This window comes from Wyeomyia smithii, chromosome 2, assembly GCF_029784165.1.
Source record: "Wyeomyia smithii strain HCP4-BCI-WySm-NY-G18 chromosome 2, ASM2978416v1, whole genome shotgun sequence".
Taxonomy (NCBI): domain Eukaryota; kingdom Metazoa; phylum Arthropoda; class Insecta; order Diptera; family Culicidae; genus Wyeomyia; species Wyeomyia smithii.
Window position 1 is genome coordinate 243,661,715 of NC_073695.1, and position 19,904 is coordinate 243,681,618.

General features: G+C 33.4%; 1 protein-coding gene across 3 annotated transcripts in view; it reads right to left on the reverse strand.

Moving 5' to 3' along the window:
- Positions 1–19,904, reverse strand: part of LOC129724760 (hemicentin-1) — a 280,997-nt gene that overhangs the window by 53,955 nt on the left and 207,138 nt on the right. For all 3 annotated transcript variants that reach the window (XM_055679909.1, XM_055679911.1, XM_055679910.1), the window contains exons 8-9: positions 13,880–14,039; positions 13,257–13,547 (exon numbers count right to left, since the gene is read on the reverse strand). In XM_055679909.1, coding sequence (XP_055535884.1) covers positions 13,257–13,547; positions 13,880–14,039 — 451 coding nt within the window. The remainder of the gene's footprint in view (positions 1–13,256; positions 13,548–13,879; positions 14,040–19,904) is intronic.

Genomic DNA, 19,904 nt, shown 5'->3' on the forward strand with positions numbered 1-19,904 from the left:
TTCATATTTTGAAACTAGAGGGCTAAAACTATGATCCTACGGAGAAACATTTAAGGTACATTGACTTTGTATAAAAACCTTCTTTAAACATAGCGTGTGCTATTTTAAACCACTGTGGAATGGTTGAAAAGCTATAATCTTCCATTTTTTTAGTTTAAGCTCTAGGGCAAAGCTTGTGTTGACCAATGTAATTCATATTCCAAATCCAAGATCCAAAATCTAAAATCTAAAACCTAAAATCCGGCTATCACATTTTATATTCTGGATTTTAGAATTAGCATTTCAATTAGCTTTTTAAATATTGGATTCAAAGTTTTGAATTCTGGACTTGGATGTTGAATTTTTCTAAGCGATTTGTAGATTGAGGGTTGTAGCTTCTGAGTTCCAGAATCTTGTTTCATGCTTTTTAATTTAAAATTGTGGTTTGCGTATGTTGGATTTTGGATACATCATGAATTTCGGATTCTCGATTTTGGATTAAGACTTTGGATCATGGATTATTAATTATGGAATCTGGCTCTTGTGTTTTAGATTCTGGATTCAGCATTCAGGAATCCAGAATTCTGATTTTGGATTACGGTTTAGGTTTTTTGAATTTATAATCTTTGATTGTAGATGTTGATTTTAAGGATTGTAGAATTTAGATGTTTGTCTTTAATCGTGGATTTTGAATTCTGAATTGTGGATTCTAAGGTTCATATTGTTAGAATTAAAACATCGATTACGGATTACAGATTATCGATTCGAGATATCGACTTTTTGAGAGTTTTGGAATTTGGATTTCAGATCCAGAGTTTTGGAATCTTGATTTTTAAATTTGAGATGCGAACGAGTACGGATTTTGAAGTTTAAATTTTAGAATACGTTTCGTAGATTTTGGAATCGGATATGAATTTTGAATTTGAATTTGTGTGTGGATTCGATATTTTGGAATTTGTAATGTGGATTATGGGTTAGGGGTTTGAGCTTTAAAGGTTCAAGAATCCGTTTCAGATTCGAAAATTGAGGTTTCTAAATTAGAACCGTAGATTTCGGGATGTTAAGTTAGCGTTTTTAAATTTAAGATTCCGGATTGTGGGTGTGGAATGTGGGATTATTCATCCTGGATTGCTGATTCGGGATTCTGAATTTTGAATTTTAGATCTCAGACTTTGGATCTTGCATTTGAAATCGAAACATAAATAATGAATTATGAATTTCGGATTATGAATTGAGAAATGTAGTTTCTGGATCTTGCAGTTTGGATTTTGGATTCTGGATTTTGGATATTAAGTCTCGGGCCTCAGTTCTTGCATTTTGGATTCAGAATTTTTCCTTTACGAACTAATTTCAGTTTTTGTCATATGCCTCACATTTTAAGTTCAGTAAAGCGGGAAATGTATGTAGTTTGTGAGAATGCGAAAATGAACGGGAATAGTAGGTGTGACTTTTAGGCCTTTTTCCCGTCTGGACGAGGGAAAATTTTTTCTAAGCCTAAAAGTCACACCTTCTACTCCCGTTCATTTTCGCATTTTCGCAAACTACATACATTGCCCGCTTCACTAAACTTTCACAATTTTTGTTTTATGAATTTGAAAACTGGAATTTGTTTTGTAGATGTTGGATTTTGGATTATACAGCATGAATTTTAGTTTGAGGATTCTGAATTTTGAATTTTAGATCTAAGATTTTGGACTCTAAATCTTGGATTCCAATATGGAACATGGATCATGGATTACTAATTTATGATTAAATATTATGGATGCTGGATTCTGAATCTTGCATTTTGGATTCTGGATTTTGGATATTGAGTCTTGGATGCTGGATTTTGGATTGTGGACTCAGAATCTAAAATCCAAGATCCAAGCATAATCTCAACTCCGCCAGCTGAAAATAATGGAATACTCCTAACTAGTGGAAATTACCATTTTCCATCATCAAACTGTTTATAGCAGGGTTGAAGGGGGAGAGACTTCGACTTTTCGAGACCTTTTATCCCAAAAGGCGACATCCATAAATTGAATAACGCAAAAAATATATTTTTTTAACCCCGATGTAACGAAACGCCACCGCATACTGCCTCCTAAAAATTACGTAACGCAGTAGAAGAATTTGCGCAATAAAGATAGCCATTTGAGGAGTAAAATTGTATCGCTTTCCCGGAGATTTTTCGTTACGTAACGCTGATCTTATTTCCCCTCTCCCCTATGTAACAAGTCGTAACGCTCAAGGATACCCCTCCTCCTACCAATGAGCGTTACGTAATATATGGATGCCACCTAAGTACTCGGCAGAGTACCCGGGTACCCACAAAATGAAACCCTTCTTGCTCTTCAATTTCTTGAGTGATTTTCGATCTTGGCCTGTCAAAAGATTTGAAACTCTGTCTACTTTAAGAGCTCGGGACCGACATGCACCGGTGGCCACAGTTGTAAATGCGGATCTTCGAATTAGTACTGTTTTTCGGTAAAACCGAATAACATTGGTTTCAAAGTTCATGAAATCACTCCAGGAGTTGATTTTCATTTATTTTGAGTCCATCTGATAAGTTGTTCAAAATGGCCATTCCGGAGCAGATCTCCGATTTTGAATATGGTCACTTGGATCTGGATTTACGGGTTAAGAATTTCTGATTTCACATTCAAGATTTTGAATTTTTGATTTTTGTGTTTGGATTTACAGTTTTTAACAGAACGAGTTTTTCCTGTCTTTGTAAGCCTGGACTATTTAAGTTTTTGACATTACATAATTCATGTAATCCTGACAATTATTTCAATATTCGCTTAACTACTGTTATTTTTTAGTGTCAAGATTTCGAATTTCGAATTTTATTACCAAGGATTATGAGTTCTAAATCCTATGTTTTAGACTCCAGATTTCGGACTTCAGGTTTTAAATTTTGTATTTTAGACTACGGGTTCCAAATTAACAATTTTAGATTTCAAATTTAAAGCTTTGAATTCTGAATTTGGATAACGAATTATTTAGTATAATTATAATTATGGATTTTGAATGCAGGCTCTTATACTTTGGGTTTTTGGTTTTAGATCTCAAATTTTGGATTTTCGATTTTAATTTTCAGAGATTGGAATTTGAGATTCTGGAGCTTTGATTTTGGAATACGGATTCTTAATTGAGAATTCCGGATTTTGGAATTCTGAATATAGATTTTGGATAACTATTCTGGATATTGAATTTTATACATTTAACTCTAATATTCGTAAATTTATTATTTTATTCATGGATTTAAAATGTTGGCTTTTATGCTTTGTTTTGTTTTTAGGTTATGAATCTACATTGAATTTCTGGATTTCAGAGATTGGAGTTTGAGATTTTGGTTTTTGCAACACGGAATCTAAATCATGGATTCTGGATTTTGAATTTTAGATTTTTGGTTATGGATTTGAAATTGTTGGGTTATTTTAGATTTTACATGATACATTATTTAATCTGGTACAAGATTTCGGAATTCTGATACAGTCAGGTTTTTTCAAGTGGGAATACATACCTCGTTAAAAAAACCGTGTTATTCAAAAATCCTCGTAAAAAACCGCGGTGAATCAAAAATCCGCGTAGAGTAAACCACCAAAAAAAGCTTTAGAAAAAACACGAGACGCTCTTCGACTAGAATTCTTCTTTGTCGGTCATTTCGAATCTTTCGGAGAGTGGAGGGTTTTTTTTAAAATGATAATTTTACTCAATAAACACTTAGACGTTGTTGGTTTCCAACCCCGTTTAATTCGAAAATCCATGAAATAACAAGTTTTGAATATGTGCGGTATCGCGTAAAAAAAAAACGCGGGAACCAGATATCAAATCAGACTTTTCAATTTTGAAATTTAAGATTTGGAACACGTATTATTGATGATGCATCATAAAGGATTTCAATGGCTTGAAGATTTGGAATGTTAAATTTTAAATTTTATATTCAGATTTTTGAATCACGGATCTTCTATTAGAGGTTTTTGGATTTCGGATTGGATTTTTAATTTGAATTTTGCTTTTAGAACCTATGATTTTCCATATTGTATTTAAAGTCTTTGGTCGTATGTTTGAAATTAGGTTTTGAATTTGTGTTTCTATTTTGGATTTCAGATGTTGCAATGCGGATTCTGAATTACGGGTTTTAAATTTTTAGTTTTCGCTTTTTAATTCCAAATTTTGATTATTTGGTCTTGGATTGTGGGAGTCGAAATTTGGATATTGATTTATTTTTAATTTTTTAATTTATATTGAACATTTACGATTTCATATCTTTAGTTTTAAGGATTAGGATTTCATATTTTTAGTTTATTTGATTATTGATTTTGATTTTAAACCTTTTGGATTATAAATTTTGGAAGATTTTAGTTCTTTTATATCGTAATTTGGCTTCAGGGATAGGACTTTAAATCACGGGTTATTGTATTCTGACAATATCACAAGCTTAGTTTGGGGGCTAAAAGCGGTCTCGATCAACTACTTTTATAAGTTAAGAGAATTCGTTATCGATATTGTTTTTAGCACATTTTGCATGTGTAGGATAAGTACAACGATACACCGTGCCCCAGTGCTGACTCGAGAAAATTTCCAGCTCGAAAAGATCCTCGACTCGATCGGGAATCGAACTCGATATCACAACCGTGTGTGAGAGCTAGCCGACCGACATCGTTGACCACAGAGCCACGGGGACCACAATTGTATTGTATTCTGAACATTCTTGATTTTAAATTAAAATGTTAAGTTCAGATCCTGTATCAAGGACCCTCGATTTTCGATTCTGCACTCTGGTTTAAGATATCGGTCCTTTGATTTTGTTGTTATTCTGTTGAACTGGGAATTTAGATTCTGAATTCTGAAAATTGGATTTTGAGTTACGGATTATGGATATCACATTATTTTTGGATTTCAGATTTTGGGTCTTGGAGCATGAATCTTGGATTGTTTGATTCTGGAATTTGAATTTTGGTTTAAGTGTTCAAAAGATTTTTGGTCATAGATATTTAATTTTCAATCTTGAATTTGAATTTTGCAATATGGATTTTAAACTTTCGCTCTATAATTTAACATTTTGAACTCCAGTATTAGCTGCCGAGATTGTAATGGATATGGAATTTTAAATTGCGGTTAGATAGTAGTGAGCTTTGGATGTTGGAATTTTCATTATGGATTCTAGTATTTGGATCTTAGATTTTTGGTCTTGGATTATGGGTTCCGTATTTGGATGTTTGAAATTAAATGTCGGGTTTTGAGTTGTGGATCTCAGACTATATATATAGGCTTATGAATTACTAACTCTCGATAATGAATTTTTAATTGGGATCAAAATTTATGATTTTGAATTATAAACTCGGGACTTGAATTTGTAGAGATATACGAGTTGTTATCGCAGTGATGGTTTATTAGCAACTAGTTAGAGCTGGGGGTATTTATAGAAAATTCATTAAACTAAGCTTACTTGGACTTCTTTATAAAAACTAATAGATTAGGTCTGCATATCAACACCCCCTCTCAGACCAAGCGCCTTTCTGTGCTCGTTGAATACTGCGGCAGGTAAACTTTTCGTAAAGACATCAGCAAGCTGCTTTCGAGTAGGAACATATTTCACCAATATAGAACCATTTTGGACGCACTCACGGATGTAGTTATACCGTATATCCAAATGTTTCATGCGCTTTTGATCTCGTGGTTCAGTTGCAATGTGGATACATGACTGATTGTCCTCGAAGATTACTGTAGGGTTTTTCAAAATGACGTTGAACTCAGATAATAAATACCTCAACCAGGTTGCTTCACATGCAGCTTGACTGAGAGATATGTATTCAGCCTCAGTGGAACTCAATGACACAGTAGACTGCTTCCTTGTTCCCCACGAAATCGAATTTCCAAAAACCTGGAACAGATATCCAGATGTTGACCGACGATCGGTAATGTCACTGGCCCAATCAGCATCAGCGAATACAACAATTGGCTCAACGTTATTCCTTCGTTGGTAAATTAAGGAGTAATTTCTCGTCCCCTGAAGGTACCGCAAGATTCGCTTGAGATGAGTCCAGTGTGAATCGGATGCACTACTTTGAAATCGACTTAGAATGTTTACCGCATTGCTTATGTCAGGGCGAGAAGACAGCATTAGATAGGTTAGACATCCAATAAGTTCACGGTATGGATGACAAGTTGTTGATTCATTTTCTTTGAGTTTTTCCAATTTCAAATTGACTTCCATCGGGGTAGATACTGGTTTACAGTTTTCCATCCCAAAACGCTTCAGCAAATCACCAATATACTTAGATTGATTAATCGACAACGTGCCTTTGCTTCTATTTAAACTAATGTTCAAACCAAGGAAATGGCGAAGCTCCTGCATATCTTTCATCTCGAACTCTCTTTGTAAACTTTTCTTAATAAGCATCATTTCATCCAAAGAATTAGAAGCTAGCACAATATCATCAACGTAGAGCACTAGGTAAATACATACTCCTTTCGTATTTTTCACATACAAACAGGTGTCATATTTTGATCTCCTAAATCCCAGTTTCAGCAGAAACCTGTTGAACCTTTCATTCCAACTACGCGGTGCTTGCTTTAGGCCATACAGTGATTTGTTCAGACGGCAAACCTTATTCCCCCTCTCAAATCCTGGTGGCTGTCGCATGTAGACTGTTTCTGTGAGCTCGCCATTGAGAAAAGCAGTACACACATCCATTTGGTGTAGATGAAGATTTTGTTGCAACGCTACTGACAGCAGTATCCGAACAGTAGTCATACGCACAACTGGTGCGTAAGTTTCTTGATAGTCGAAACCGTAACGTTGAGAACACCCCTTCGCTACCAATCGTGCTTTATACCTGGGAACTGCATCACCTGCTTTAATTTTGAACACCCACTTACACGGAACTATTCTTTTATTTGCTGGAAAATCTACGAGATCCCAGGTATTGTTTTTCTCCAATGAACACATTTCTTCGTCTATAGCAGCTTTCCATAACAGCCAATCGTCGCGTTTCTGCAGCTCTTCAATTTGTTGCGGTATCTCTTCCACAAAACTTTCCGCATTTAAAGCAAAAGCAACACATGTATCGAAATACGCCAAACGATCTGGAGGCCTACGTTCACGCAAGCTGCGTCTAATCGTAACAGGCTCTTCTACATCACTTTCATCCATATCAACATCGGGTTTATCTTCAGCGTCTTGTATCTGCTGTTCGGCGTTTCCAGTATCAGGATTCTGATTGTTCTCGTTCAACGATAATTGATCTGTTACCAAATGATCATCTGTATACATATCTTGACAATGAGTAACCTTTGGTTTAGTTTCCTCTATTATCACGTCTCGAGATATTATGATTTTCCGCTGAGCTGGATTCCAAAGCCGATATCCATTTATTCCGTAACCAACCACGTAGCAGATCTGACTTTTTGCTTCAAGTTTGGATCGTTTTTCCTTTGGAATATGACTGAACACCTTACTTCCAAACACTCGTAGCTTTGACACAGTTGGTTTGTGCCCGAACCACATTTCATATGGTGTTTTAGACTCCTGCAGTGCAGCCGATGGACTACGATTAATAAGATAAACAGCAGCCATTACAGCTTCATTCCACATGGACCTTTTAAATCCGGCATCATCAAGCATCGCCCTCGAGCGCTCCATTATTGTCCTGTTCATCCTTTCTGCAACGCCATTCTGTTGTGGCGTATATGGTACAGTCGGTTCCATGGTAATTCCTGCATTTTCACAATATGCGATGAATTCTTCGTTGATATATTCTCCTCCATTGTCGCTTCTCAACTTAGCAATTTTTGTTCCAAAATGTGCGGTGGCCATTGCTGCATACTTTCTAAAAGCTTCCAGTACATCACTCTTTGCTTTCAGTGGGTAAATTGCGGTAAAATGCGTGTAGTCGTCAATAAAACTCACAAACACCTTGTAGCCATTCCAGGAAGCAGGCGTGAACGGACCACATACATCTGTGTGAATAAAATCGAGAGGACGAGTAGAACGGGGTTGATCAACTTCTTTGAACGACAATCGCGTTTGCTTTCCTTTCATACAAGACTCACAAACTTTCGAATCCAATGAAATATCTGCTCCAATATCGATGCCCTTCACCATGTTGCAACGAATTAACTTCTGCAGACCAGCATTTCCTATATGTCCATACCGTCGGTGCCACAAAGACATTTTTTCTTCCGATTTTCCAATCATAGCCAAATTGGTACGTTTAGCTTCCATGTCGAGTTCATATAATCGGCCCTTACGACTAGCTGTACAAACTAATTCTGAGCCTCTCATAACGCGTGCACTATTTCGACTGAATACAACTTCCACTCCTTTTTCTGCGATTTGTTTTACCGAAAATAAATTGGTGAATAAACCAGGTACATACAAAACATTGTGAACTGTGCAATTCAGTTTCCTATTTCCAACAGCTGCAACCATTTTAACTTCACCGACAAAGCTGCTCGTTAGTGAAACTCCAGATTTTGCCACATTTATCACTACTGGTGTTTCCAATTTTCGAGTATTCACTAAATATTCCTTGTCACCTATCATGTGTTCGGATGCTCCACTGTCTAAAACCCAGCGAAACTCGTCTTCGGATTTATCTTCTGCTGTAACGAAAGCCACATCGTCGTTCATTTCCGATAGATTGGCTTTTGATTTCCTCTGCTTTCCAGCTTTTCCCGAAAATTGTTCCGGTTTGTTTTCTGGACAGTTTGCTCGTTTGTGACCAGGTTTTCCGCAAGCGTGACATTTGAAAGTGAATTTTCCACCTTTACCAGCAAACGCCGTACCAGGTTCCAGCTGTTCACCACTGTGTTGCCGCTTGACATCTTCATTAAGCAGCCTCGTTTTGACGAATTCCATAGAGCACTGTTCTACTGGTAACGTTTCCAATACAGTTATCAACTGGTTGTAGGACTTTGGCATTGATTGCAAGAGGAAAAATACCACCACTGGTTCAGCAAATTTCATTTCCGCAGATTCCAATTCTCGAACTACTTTTTCGAACGCCAAAATATGATCTTCCATTGGTAAACGACCGTTGTACTTGATTCCGACCAGCTGTTTCAGTAAAAAGAAAATTCCAGAAACTCCTTTTCGTTCAAACGTGTGCTTTAGCGTTGTCCAAATGGCTTTTGGAGATCGCGCACCTCGAATATACTCCAACTGAGAGTCTGCAATTTTGTGAATCAGGATTGACTTGCATTTGGCGTCTTCTTGCTTCCGCCGAATTCGCTTTCTCTCCTTCTCCGCAACAACTTCTGCAGCTTCTGCCTCGTTATCCGGGAAAAAATCTTCCTCTTCCAGAGATTTCTGGATACAATGCAGCAAACCAACCTCTTCCAGGTATGCTTCCATCCGAAAACTCCAATTGGAAAAATTTCGCCCATCGAACAGGTACACTCGTTGAGTACGGTCTTCCTCCATTTTAACGATATTTCGCGACGTTTTAGTTACAATAAGACTTCCGGAAAAAATTACTTCGAGCTCGACGAAAAAATTAAAAATCAACGCAACTGTTACTATGGTTATTTCTGCTGTGGGAGCCCAGAACCTGTAGAGATATACGAGTTGTTATCGCAGTGATGGTTTATTAGCAACTAGTTAGATATATAACAGAGCTGGGGGTATTTATAGAAAATTCATTAAACTAAGCTTACTTGGACTTCTTTATAAAAACTAATAGATTAGGTCTGCATATCAACAGAATTTTGAACTATGGATTATGGATTTTGGATTCTAAATTGCGGGTTTTAAAATTAAGATTCAAGGTCTTGGATCATGGATCCAGGATTGCAGATTTTTGATTTTGTTTATCGATTTATTTTTTTTTGTTTTAAATGTTTAATTTTAAATTTGTAGTTGTGTTTGGATTTTGAACTCTAACTTCTGCAGTTTGGATTTTAGATTTGAGATTACGCGTTTCGGATCAATTTTGAATTCAGATTATCTAGTATTGGATTTGGCTTTTTGTTTAGGTTTGGATTTGAATTTTGGATTCGGGATTTCAGATTTTACAAGTCTTACTAGCAATAACGGATTTGGAGCCTAACGTTTCAGGATTTTGTTAATTTTGAAATTTTCAATTCGTATTCTGTAATTTATGATTTGTTATTATGTAATTTGTAATTTGTAATTTGTAATTTGTAATTTGTAATTTGTAATTTGTAATTTGTAATTTGGAATTTGTAATTTGTAATTTGTAATTTGTAATTTGTAATTTGTAATTTGTAATTTGTAAATTGTAATTTGTAATTTGTAATTTGTAATTTGTAATTTGTAATTTGTAATTTGTTATTTGAAATTTGTAATTTGAAATTTGTAATTTGTAATTTGTAATTTGTAATTTGTAATTTGTAATTTGTAATTTGTAATTTGTAATTTGTAATTTGTAATTTGTAATTTGTAATTTGTAATTTGTAATTTGTAATTTGTAATTTGTAATTTGTAATTTGTAATTTGTAATTTGTAATTTGTAATTTGTAATTTGTAATTTGTAATTTGTTATTTGTAATTTGTAATTTGTAATTTGTAATTTGAAATTTGTAATTTGTAATTTGTTATTTGTAATTTGTAATTTGTAATTTGTAATTTGTAATTTGTAATTTGTAATTTGTAATTTGTAATTTGTAATTTGTAATTTGTAATTTGTAATTTGTAATTTGTAATTTGTAATTTGTAATTTGTAATTTGTAATTTGTAATTTGTAATTTGTAATTTGTAATTTGTAATTTGTAATTTGTAATTTGTAATTTGTAATTTGTAATTTGTAATTTGTAATTTGAAATTTGTAATTTGAAATTTGTAATTTGTAATTTGTAATTTGTAATTTGTAATTTGTAATTTGTAATTTGTAATTTGTAATTTGTAATTTGTAATTTGTAATTTGGAATTTGTAATTTGGAATTTGGAATTTGGAATTTGGAATTTGTAATTTGTAATTTGTAATTTGTAATTTGTAATTTGTAATTTGAAATTTGTAATTTGTAATTTGTAATTTGTAATTTGTAATTTGTAATTTGTAATTTGTAATTTGTAATTTGTAATTTGTAATTTGTAATTTGTAATTTGAAATTTGTAATTTGTAATTTGTAATTTGTTATTTGTAATTTGTAATTTGTAATTTGTAATTTGTAATTTGTAATTTGTAATTTGTAATTTGTAATTTGAAATTTGTAATTTGTAATTTGTAATTTGTAATTTGTAATTTGTAATTTGTAATTTGTAATTTGTAATTTGTAATTTGTAATTTGTAATTTGAAATTTGTAATTTGTAATTTGTAATTTGTAATTTGTAATTTGTAATTTGTAATTTGTAATTTGTAATTTGTAATTTGTAATTTGTAATTTGTAATTTGTAATTTGTAATTTGTAATTTGTAATTTGTAATTTGTAATTTGTAATTTGTAATTTGTAATTTGTAATTTGTAATTTGTAATTTGTAATTTGTAATTTGTTATTTGTAATTTGTAATTTGTAATTTGTAATTTGTAATTTGTTATTTGTAATTTGTAATTTGTAATTTGTAATTTGTAATTTGTAATTTGTAATTTGTAATTTGTAATTTGTAATTTGTAATTTGTAATTTGTAATTTGTAATTTGTAATTTGTAATTTGTAATTGGTAATTTGTAATTTGTAATTTGTAATTTGGAATTTGGAATTTGGAATTTGTAATTTGTAATTTGTAATTTGTAATTGGTAATTTGTAATTTGTAATTTGTAATTTGTAATTTGTAATTTGTAATTTGTAATTTGTAATTTGTAATTTGTAATTTGTAATTTGTAATTTGTAATTTGTAATTTGTAATTTGTAATTTGTAATTTGTAATTTGTAATTTGAAATTTGTAATTTGTAATTTGTAATTTGTAATTTGTAATTTGTAATTTGTAATTTGTAATTTGTAATTTGTAATTTGTAATTTGTAATTTGTAATTTGTAATTTGTAATTTGTAATTTGTAATTTGTAATTTGTAATTTGTAATTTGTAATTTGTAATTTGTAATTTGTAATTTGTAATTTGTAATTTGTAAATTGTAATTTGTAATTTGTAATTTGTAATTTGTAATTTGTAATTTGTAATTTGTAATTTGTAATTTGTAATTTGTAATTTGTAATTTGTAATTTGTAATTTGTAATTTGTAATTTGTAATTTGTAATTTGTAATTTGTAATTTGTAATTTGTAATTTGTAATTTGTAATTTGTAATTTGTAATTTGTAATTTGTAATTTGTAATTTGTAATTTGTAATTTGTAATTTGTAATTTGTAATTTGTAATTTGTAATTTGTTATTTGTAATTTGTCAATCACAGTTTCTAATTTTCAATTCTTTTATTTTAGGTTCATCCGAATTTTGTAATTTGAAACTTTGTGTCCAAACCTAATTTGAAATTTAAAATCGGATATTCGGAATTTCCAGTTTGTAATTTAATACATGAAATTTGAAATCAAAAATATTAAATTGAAATTAGGATTCAGGAATTTGTTACTAGAAATTAAAAATTGAGAATTCAGAACTATAACTTAGGAATCAGGAAATTAAAAATTAAGATTTGCAAATTAGGTAATAGTAATTATGAATTTGGTGTTTGCAATTTAGAGTTAGCAAACGAATTATGAATTAGGATGCGGAATAAGAATTGGGAACAAAACAGTACGGTTTAGAAATTGGGAATTAAAAGCACGAATTAGAAATCTGGAATGTGGATTTTTCATTTCAAATTTGATATATATAGATTTAGAAATTTGGAACTAAGAATTTTGTGCGTGTTGTTTTTCTCAAATTTTTGCAGTGTTAGCAATTGGAATCGTTTTTTTTTTGTCATTTAGTTATCTTTCTGCAGTATAATAGTGTGTTTTACTAACATGCTTCACAAAACAAAGAAATGCAAAGTAACAAACAGCCCGGAAGCGAACCCTTAACTCTACTTGCAGCTCATGTTTCATTCCCTGGCATGTTTGAATTTATTGCGGGTAAGTAACTTAAAGGCACCGATTAAAGGTTGGCCATTTCGAGAACCGAGCTTCAGAGTCGGGCTCCGTTTTATTGGTGAAAGGCGACATGTTCCCCTCTACGAACGACAAAGAGGTGATTGATAGTAGCGCATTAACAATGGAACCACTTTACTGCTCTTTCACTGTCACAGACAACCAGACGAATTTCGCTTGTGAGTTCAGTTTAGAATTGCTTCGAAACCGAGTAACAGTAAAGGCGGGTTAGACAAATGCTAAATTGAAAATCGGGAGAAAAAAAAAACTAAACCAACAACAACCGTTTTTAATACATACATAGAACATCCACATAAATCTCGTTATCGGACACATCGGATCCGATGGTGTTGGACAGCTCGCAGGTGTACGCGCCGATGTCAGCTCGGGTTGAGTTCTTGATCAGCAGGGCCGTCTGTTCCGGGTTGCCACCCTCGTGGCGGACGTTGTTCAGTTTGATCTCCTGTCCGTTGCGGAACCACTTGACGCTCTCCAGCGAGGCCGGATTGGCCTCGTAGTCGCAGAAGACGAGAAAATCGTGCGTCTCGTTGACGGTGATATTGTCCGGTTTGACCGATACCACCGGTGGATCTGTGTGCAAGTGATCCGTTGCCGAGAGACGGAATGAAATAGAAGTCACAAAAACAAACGGAGAAATGAAATGAACACAGACACAGACACACGGACGGAAAGATATGTGGGTTAGTGGTAGCAGTTATTGGCCACTCAGGACTTAATTCGTGTACTGGCCAGGGCTCTGATGGCGGATGGCCAGAATAAGCATAAATCATGTCACCGCGCGGTGCGACGTGGCGTAACATGCTGGAAGTGATTGATTTCGGTGGGATTTCCGCTGATGGCAAAACCATGGAAAGGAAGGATTAAGGCTTAAAAGGATGGAGGGGGGGTTATTTGATACTCACACATGACCTCGAGCGTGAGGGTATCGTGTAGTGGCCGGTCGCCATCCTCACGCATCACGATGTTGTCCGCTTCGCAACGCATCGAGGCACCGTTCTCGAAGCGAGTTGCAGTGAAAATCATTTGGCTTATGGTCTCGAACGTGCCGTCGTTTTGCAAGTACTGCACACAGGAACCAGGGCGATAGAATGAGTAAAAAAAGACATTCGATTAGATAAACTGAGATTAGTGGCGGGTTCGGAACGACCTTTATTTTTTTTCGTGGAGAAGTGCATTTGAGAGACAAATCAAGACACGAAAAAAAACGAACGGGTAAACTAGAGCAAACCTCATTTCGGTATCAATCACAGTCAAATCAATTCTAAATTTAGAATTTTTTTCTCTCTCGCATGTCTATGTGTGTGGAACACCGACGCCAGTGCAGTGATGGTCCCTGGCGAATTCAAGCAAGATCAATGTCGAATCAAAATGACGGCAAACGGCGGCTTTGGTTTGACTTGGCAACGCCGGTAGCCGGTGATAGAAGAAGATGAAAAAGTGTTCGAGTTCGTGGTTCGTTCTGAGCATCGCATTTGATTAATTGCTGTTGGATTAAATGGATCCCTTCTGAATGATGGTGATTTTGCGGGTTGTGTCTGTACGTACTCTCTCACTCTCTCTCTCTCTGCGACAAATCGATAGGTAATATATATACGTATTGCCATGTTGATTATTTGCCTGTAAATCAATCACTTTCAGAGATTTGTTGCCACACGGTTCGGCGCTGTGACAAACCAGGGGAAAAAATGTTAAGCAGCTCGGAAATGCTACCTGGACAACCGTCCGTAAGGGGAAGGGTGTAACAAATAAATTTTCAGGTTCTCAGAATGAGTTGTTAAATACCTGGTTCATTTACGACAATGTAGTGACTGATTAGAAAAAAAAGTTTTTTGCGTTTTATAAGGAATATTGTGAGCAATTTCTACGAGCGATAAAAAAAACCTTTTACCCTAATAATCTGCCAAATTTTGAATACTCTGCATTAGTGTGGTAGCTGTAATCTGTTTATGTAATTCTGCCATGATTTTCAATGAATTCAAGAAAATATGAAAATATTTTTACTCGCATTACACTGGTAAACACAGGTTTGGCCCTAGAGCTCAAACTGGAAAAAAATAATAAGAAAGATTATAGCTTTTGCATATACTAGGGGATCTAGAATTCACAGGAATGAGTAAAAAGCTATAATCTTTTTACGGCAACTATTTAGAGTTTAGGACCGATTGATTGTTGATGCATGCTACGTGTACTATCGGAAACTTTCTGCAAATTTATGAGTGCTGCTACTTTTACAATTACTGATTAAATATAGTTTTATGCACTAACTTCGATTCTATATCGCAAGGTTTATGCGTTGTAAGTTTTCAAAGTTGGTTTTTCTTTGAGAGTATACTATTTCTTGGAATATCTGGCTTAATTACAATTTATTGAATATCATTTCGCTTAGTCTATAATTCAATAAAAATCTACGCTCTGAAAAGTTTCCTTTTTCGTATTTTTGCCTTAATCGCACTGAAAAGTTTTTTTTCTTTAGCTCTAATATTGTTTATCTGCATCTAGTTTTCCATATACGCCTTGAAAAAACCTTACTGTTTTTATTCTACAAGCCGACATCATTCTTATTGCAAATTATTTGAATGTAACAGATTTAAAATAATAGAATTCTGCTCTAAGAAAAGTTATCTATTTTCAATTTATAACCTAGCGTTTGTGCATTTGCAAGTCAGATTCCAAACATTTTGGAATCCAAGGTGCCCACCAAGATGGAAAATAACCCAAAATGGTCAAATGTCATCTAAAATATATAGCGGAACTGCTCCATTATTCATCTCATTAAGCCGATATTCACGAAGAATGCACGGATAAAACACCAAATTTTCACGAAATCATTGAACAAATAAACAATATGCACTTACGTGCTCTTATGAAATTGTTCAGCATTGTATATTTAGTAAACTTAGCTGTATTTATCCTGAATTTTGTAAAACAAACCATTTTTCACAACGCTTCCATATCCATCTCAAAACTTGAATCACTACTCAATTATTCATCTCACGACGCCCCCATACTCATCACACTGTTAATCATGAATGAATCACATTATCATGAATGAACGTAGCCGCAGCCCGTCGTAGTAGGTTACCTAGATATCCGCTGTAGTTATTTACGTGCAAAATTGGTACCTAGGTAACCTAGGTAACCACTGCAGTGCTATCGATTTATGTCAATTATGCCGGAATAATTTAACATTTTCAGTATGATTTTGGCGTATTAACCGAAACTGATTTGGCAACTTTCGATTTTCTTCAACGCAGTGAAAACAGATAAAAATACATACAGTTAAAATTGAGTCGTAATTCGTGAAACGGATCACTAAAAATCGCGATGTCTAATTTTTTCAAATAAGTATTAAAAAATTCAAGAGTTCCACTCGGGAAGTTGATTTTCCAATTTTTATTGAATTTGAGTAAGTTTACAAGTTGTTATTGTCATTTTAAATTTAGGTCAAAATTGTTTCCAAACAGACATAGCTTCAAAAGTATTGCATCGAATTTGATGAAATTTTCACAGCAGATGCATCCTCAGTTGTAGTTTACGAAAATATTTTTTTTAAAGAAAAAATATTTTTTCAATAGTAACTATTTAAAACAATATGTTGAAAATCTATGTTCTGGGGCACTGAAAAACCTGAAAAAAATTACAAGTATTTTTGACGAAATTTCGAAACTGCCTGAAAATTTCGCGGTGGTGATATTTTTTGATCAAAAGATATGGGCCTTTAAAGTTGATGCCAAGCGCATTTTCAAGCGAGAAGCGAGTGAGCAGTACTACTATTGACAATCCCAGTTTCAGTTATATGCAAAAATTCTGTAAGGTTTATAAAATTAGTTTAATAGAAATGATTTTTAGTCGCAAAATAGTCAAAATATGCTTAGTCTGTTACCCATCTCAATGATGAAGACAGTCTATTTTATGCCTCTTACAACTCGCGTGCCTACATACACATTTTAATAAAAAAATAATGCAAAATTTAGTTAGGGGACAACCGTACAGAACGCATCAGCGGGTTAAGATCGCCCGTGCTATTACTTTTAGCCATTATGGTGCACTTTTTGGTATGAGAACTGAAGAAAACCTGGTTTAGGAGCATTTCTCGCTTGAAAAATTTCGTTGCGGCACCAACTTTGAAGGCCCATATCTTTTGATCAAAAAATATCACCACCGCGAAATTTTCAGGGCAGTTTCGAAATTTTAACCGAAAATAATTGTGATTTTTTTCAGATTTTTCAGTGCCCCAGAACATAGATTTTCAACATTTTGTTTTAAATAGTTACTATTGAAAAAATATTTTTTTCTTCAAAAAAAATATTTTCGTAAACTACAACTCAGGATGCATCTGCTGTGAAAATTTCATCAAGTTCGATGCAATACTTTTGAAGCTATGTCTGTTTGAAAACAATTTTGACCTAAATTTAAAATGACAATAACAACTTGTAAACTAACTCAAATTCAATAAAAATTGGAAAATCAACTTCCCGAGTGGAACTCTTGAAGTTTTTAATCTTATTTGAAAAAATTAGACATCGCGATTTTTAGTGATCCGTTTCACGAATTACGACCCAATTTAGGAATTGTAGAATCTCATGTATTTCTGCTAATTTAAGCTTGTTTTTGGAAATTTGAGGTGAATATTTCATTCCTAGTGTAGTGAGTGATTTTGTTTAGTGATTAAAATAAAAAGTGGTCCACCTATGATGAAAAAAACTTTGGTTGGCTGCTGAACGATTCACAGTGTAGCCGTATAGAGCAATGCGCGGATTTTGTTTTCTGAGGTAGATGATTGAATTTAATGAGTTTTCGAGTGCAGATGCCCGACTATATTATCAAATTTAGAGCTTTGAGTGAGTTTATGAGAACTTTACTTTCTGAGAAATCCAAAGTGAACTAAGAAGAATCCATTCCATGGATCAGCAGATTGGTTTAGTTAGAAAATATGCGTTTCTTCCTGTTTTCAATGGTGTTTTCATGTTTTAATAGATGAATATATGGGCTGAGATGAACAATGGAGCAGTTCCCCTATTTACTGATCCGCGATGATGTATAGAGACCAGAAATTTACCTCATATCTTGCCAAACATATGAAAAGGGCCCATGTGCCATATGTAAACGAGCCAAATTTTCTCGTTTTTTGATTAATACAAACGAAATCTGCCCTTACCAATAAGATTTATTGATAAAAGAATTAACTCTTAATCAAACAATTTTATTTGTATGGGTAGATTAAGTTTGTATTCATTGGAAAACGTGAAATTGTGGCTTGTTTACATATGGCACTTGGGCCCTTTTCACATGTTTAGCGAATTATTCCGTTTTGATTTCAACATGATCTAATGCGCGGTGAGGTATGAGTCATAATGCTGAATTTATAAATCGTTCATCGTAAGCAAAGATACGTTAAACTACTGTAATCTTAATGATCGGTAAAAAGGGGAAGGGATTACTGGCAACGTGGGTTCAAAGTCTCACAACATCAACTTCAGAATAATATAATAAAGTGATTAATCATTTAAAATTTTATTTTGCAAACGCCTCAACATATTTTCAGTTTGCTGATTAAAAGCACGTCTTAGAAGAACATTGTTTTTTTTTTTTCTGTGTCCACAGCCTTTATGTTGCTTTCGATTTAATTCCCAAAAATCTCCGACTGCTTACTAGGGTGCCAGCCAAAATGGTCATCTCGAATTTCAAAAGAACCCTATACAAAATATTCACGTGCTCGAAAAACCCCCTGTGCAAAATTTCAGCTCAATCGGAATCGCAAAGCGATTGAAGTTTTGTCTTTTTGGAAACCGAAAAATCACCCAAGGGGGGTGTACGTGAAATTTCGGTTTCGATTTTTTTTATGCCAAATGACTTAAAAACGCATGAAACGTCGAGAATTGGTGTCATCTGAAAAAAATTTTTTTTTGCAAAAATCGACTCTCTGGGACTTGTTCGTTTTTTCAATTGTGGAAGGCGGAGTTCAAAATTTTTAGAATTTATCTTTTAAAATTGATCACTAGTCTCCCGAAATAGCCTGTAGAGGGAAATAAACTATAACTAGCATCGAATACATTATGTTTCATTAGGGTGGTTCATTCATTCGGCATAGGGTGGTTCATAATATTGTGAAAAATGAGTATAAAATCAAATAAGCACTTCTGTTCGTTTGATTGGTGTGACGTCTTCGGCAAAGTTGTAGATAATAATTCTGTCATTCCAAAAAAATACACCTATAAAATTATAAATTCAAAAAAAAAGTTAGAAGAAAAATTAAAAATTTATTATTTAAAAGAGCCCATTTCAAATGATTACCAAAACAATGAAACCAGTCTGATCATTTAGAAATCACGAAAAATAAGTTATCATTTAAAAAAATATTTTTTGAAAAAATTTTTTTTTCAATTATTTTTTTTTAAAGGCATGTTTTTCTTTTGAAAGGACAAAATATTGTCAACAACGTTGCCGAAGACACTATACCAATCAAACAAACCGTTTCTACTGTAGACATATTTTCAATTTCCAATACAGCACTCTATGAGGAATTAAGAATATTTTTACAGTCAAAACGGTTTATTTGGTTGACACAGTGTATCTGGTAAAGTTGTGAATAATAACTTTCTTCTTCAAAAAAGAATTTTCCCTGTGAAAAAAAATTAATAAAAAAAAATTATAACTTTTTTTTCTGATTTCTCCATGACCGGTTTCGTTGTTCAGGTAATCTTTCGTAGTTTTTATAAACAAAAATTAGTTTTTTTAAATGGGCTGTTTTGGATAATTAATTTTTAACTTTCCTTTATTTTTTTTAAATTATTAATTTGTTTTTAGAGTGTTTTTTTTTTTTTGAAAGACAAAACTATTATCTTCAACTTTGCCGAAAACGTCACATCGCTCAAAGGAACCGTGTTGGCTCAAAAAATATTTGTAATCATCAATATCAATCCGAAA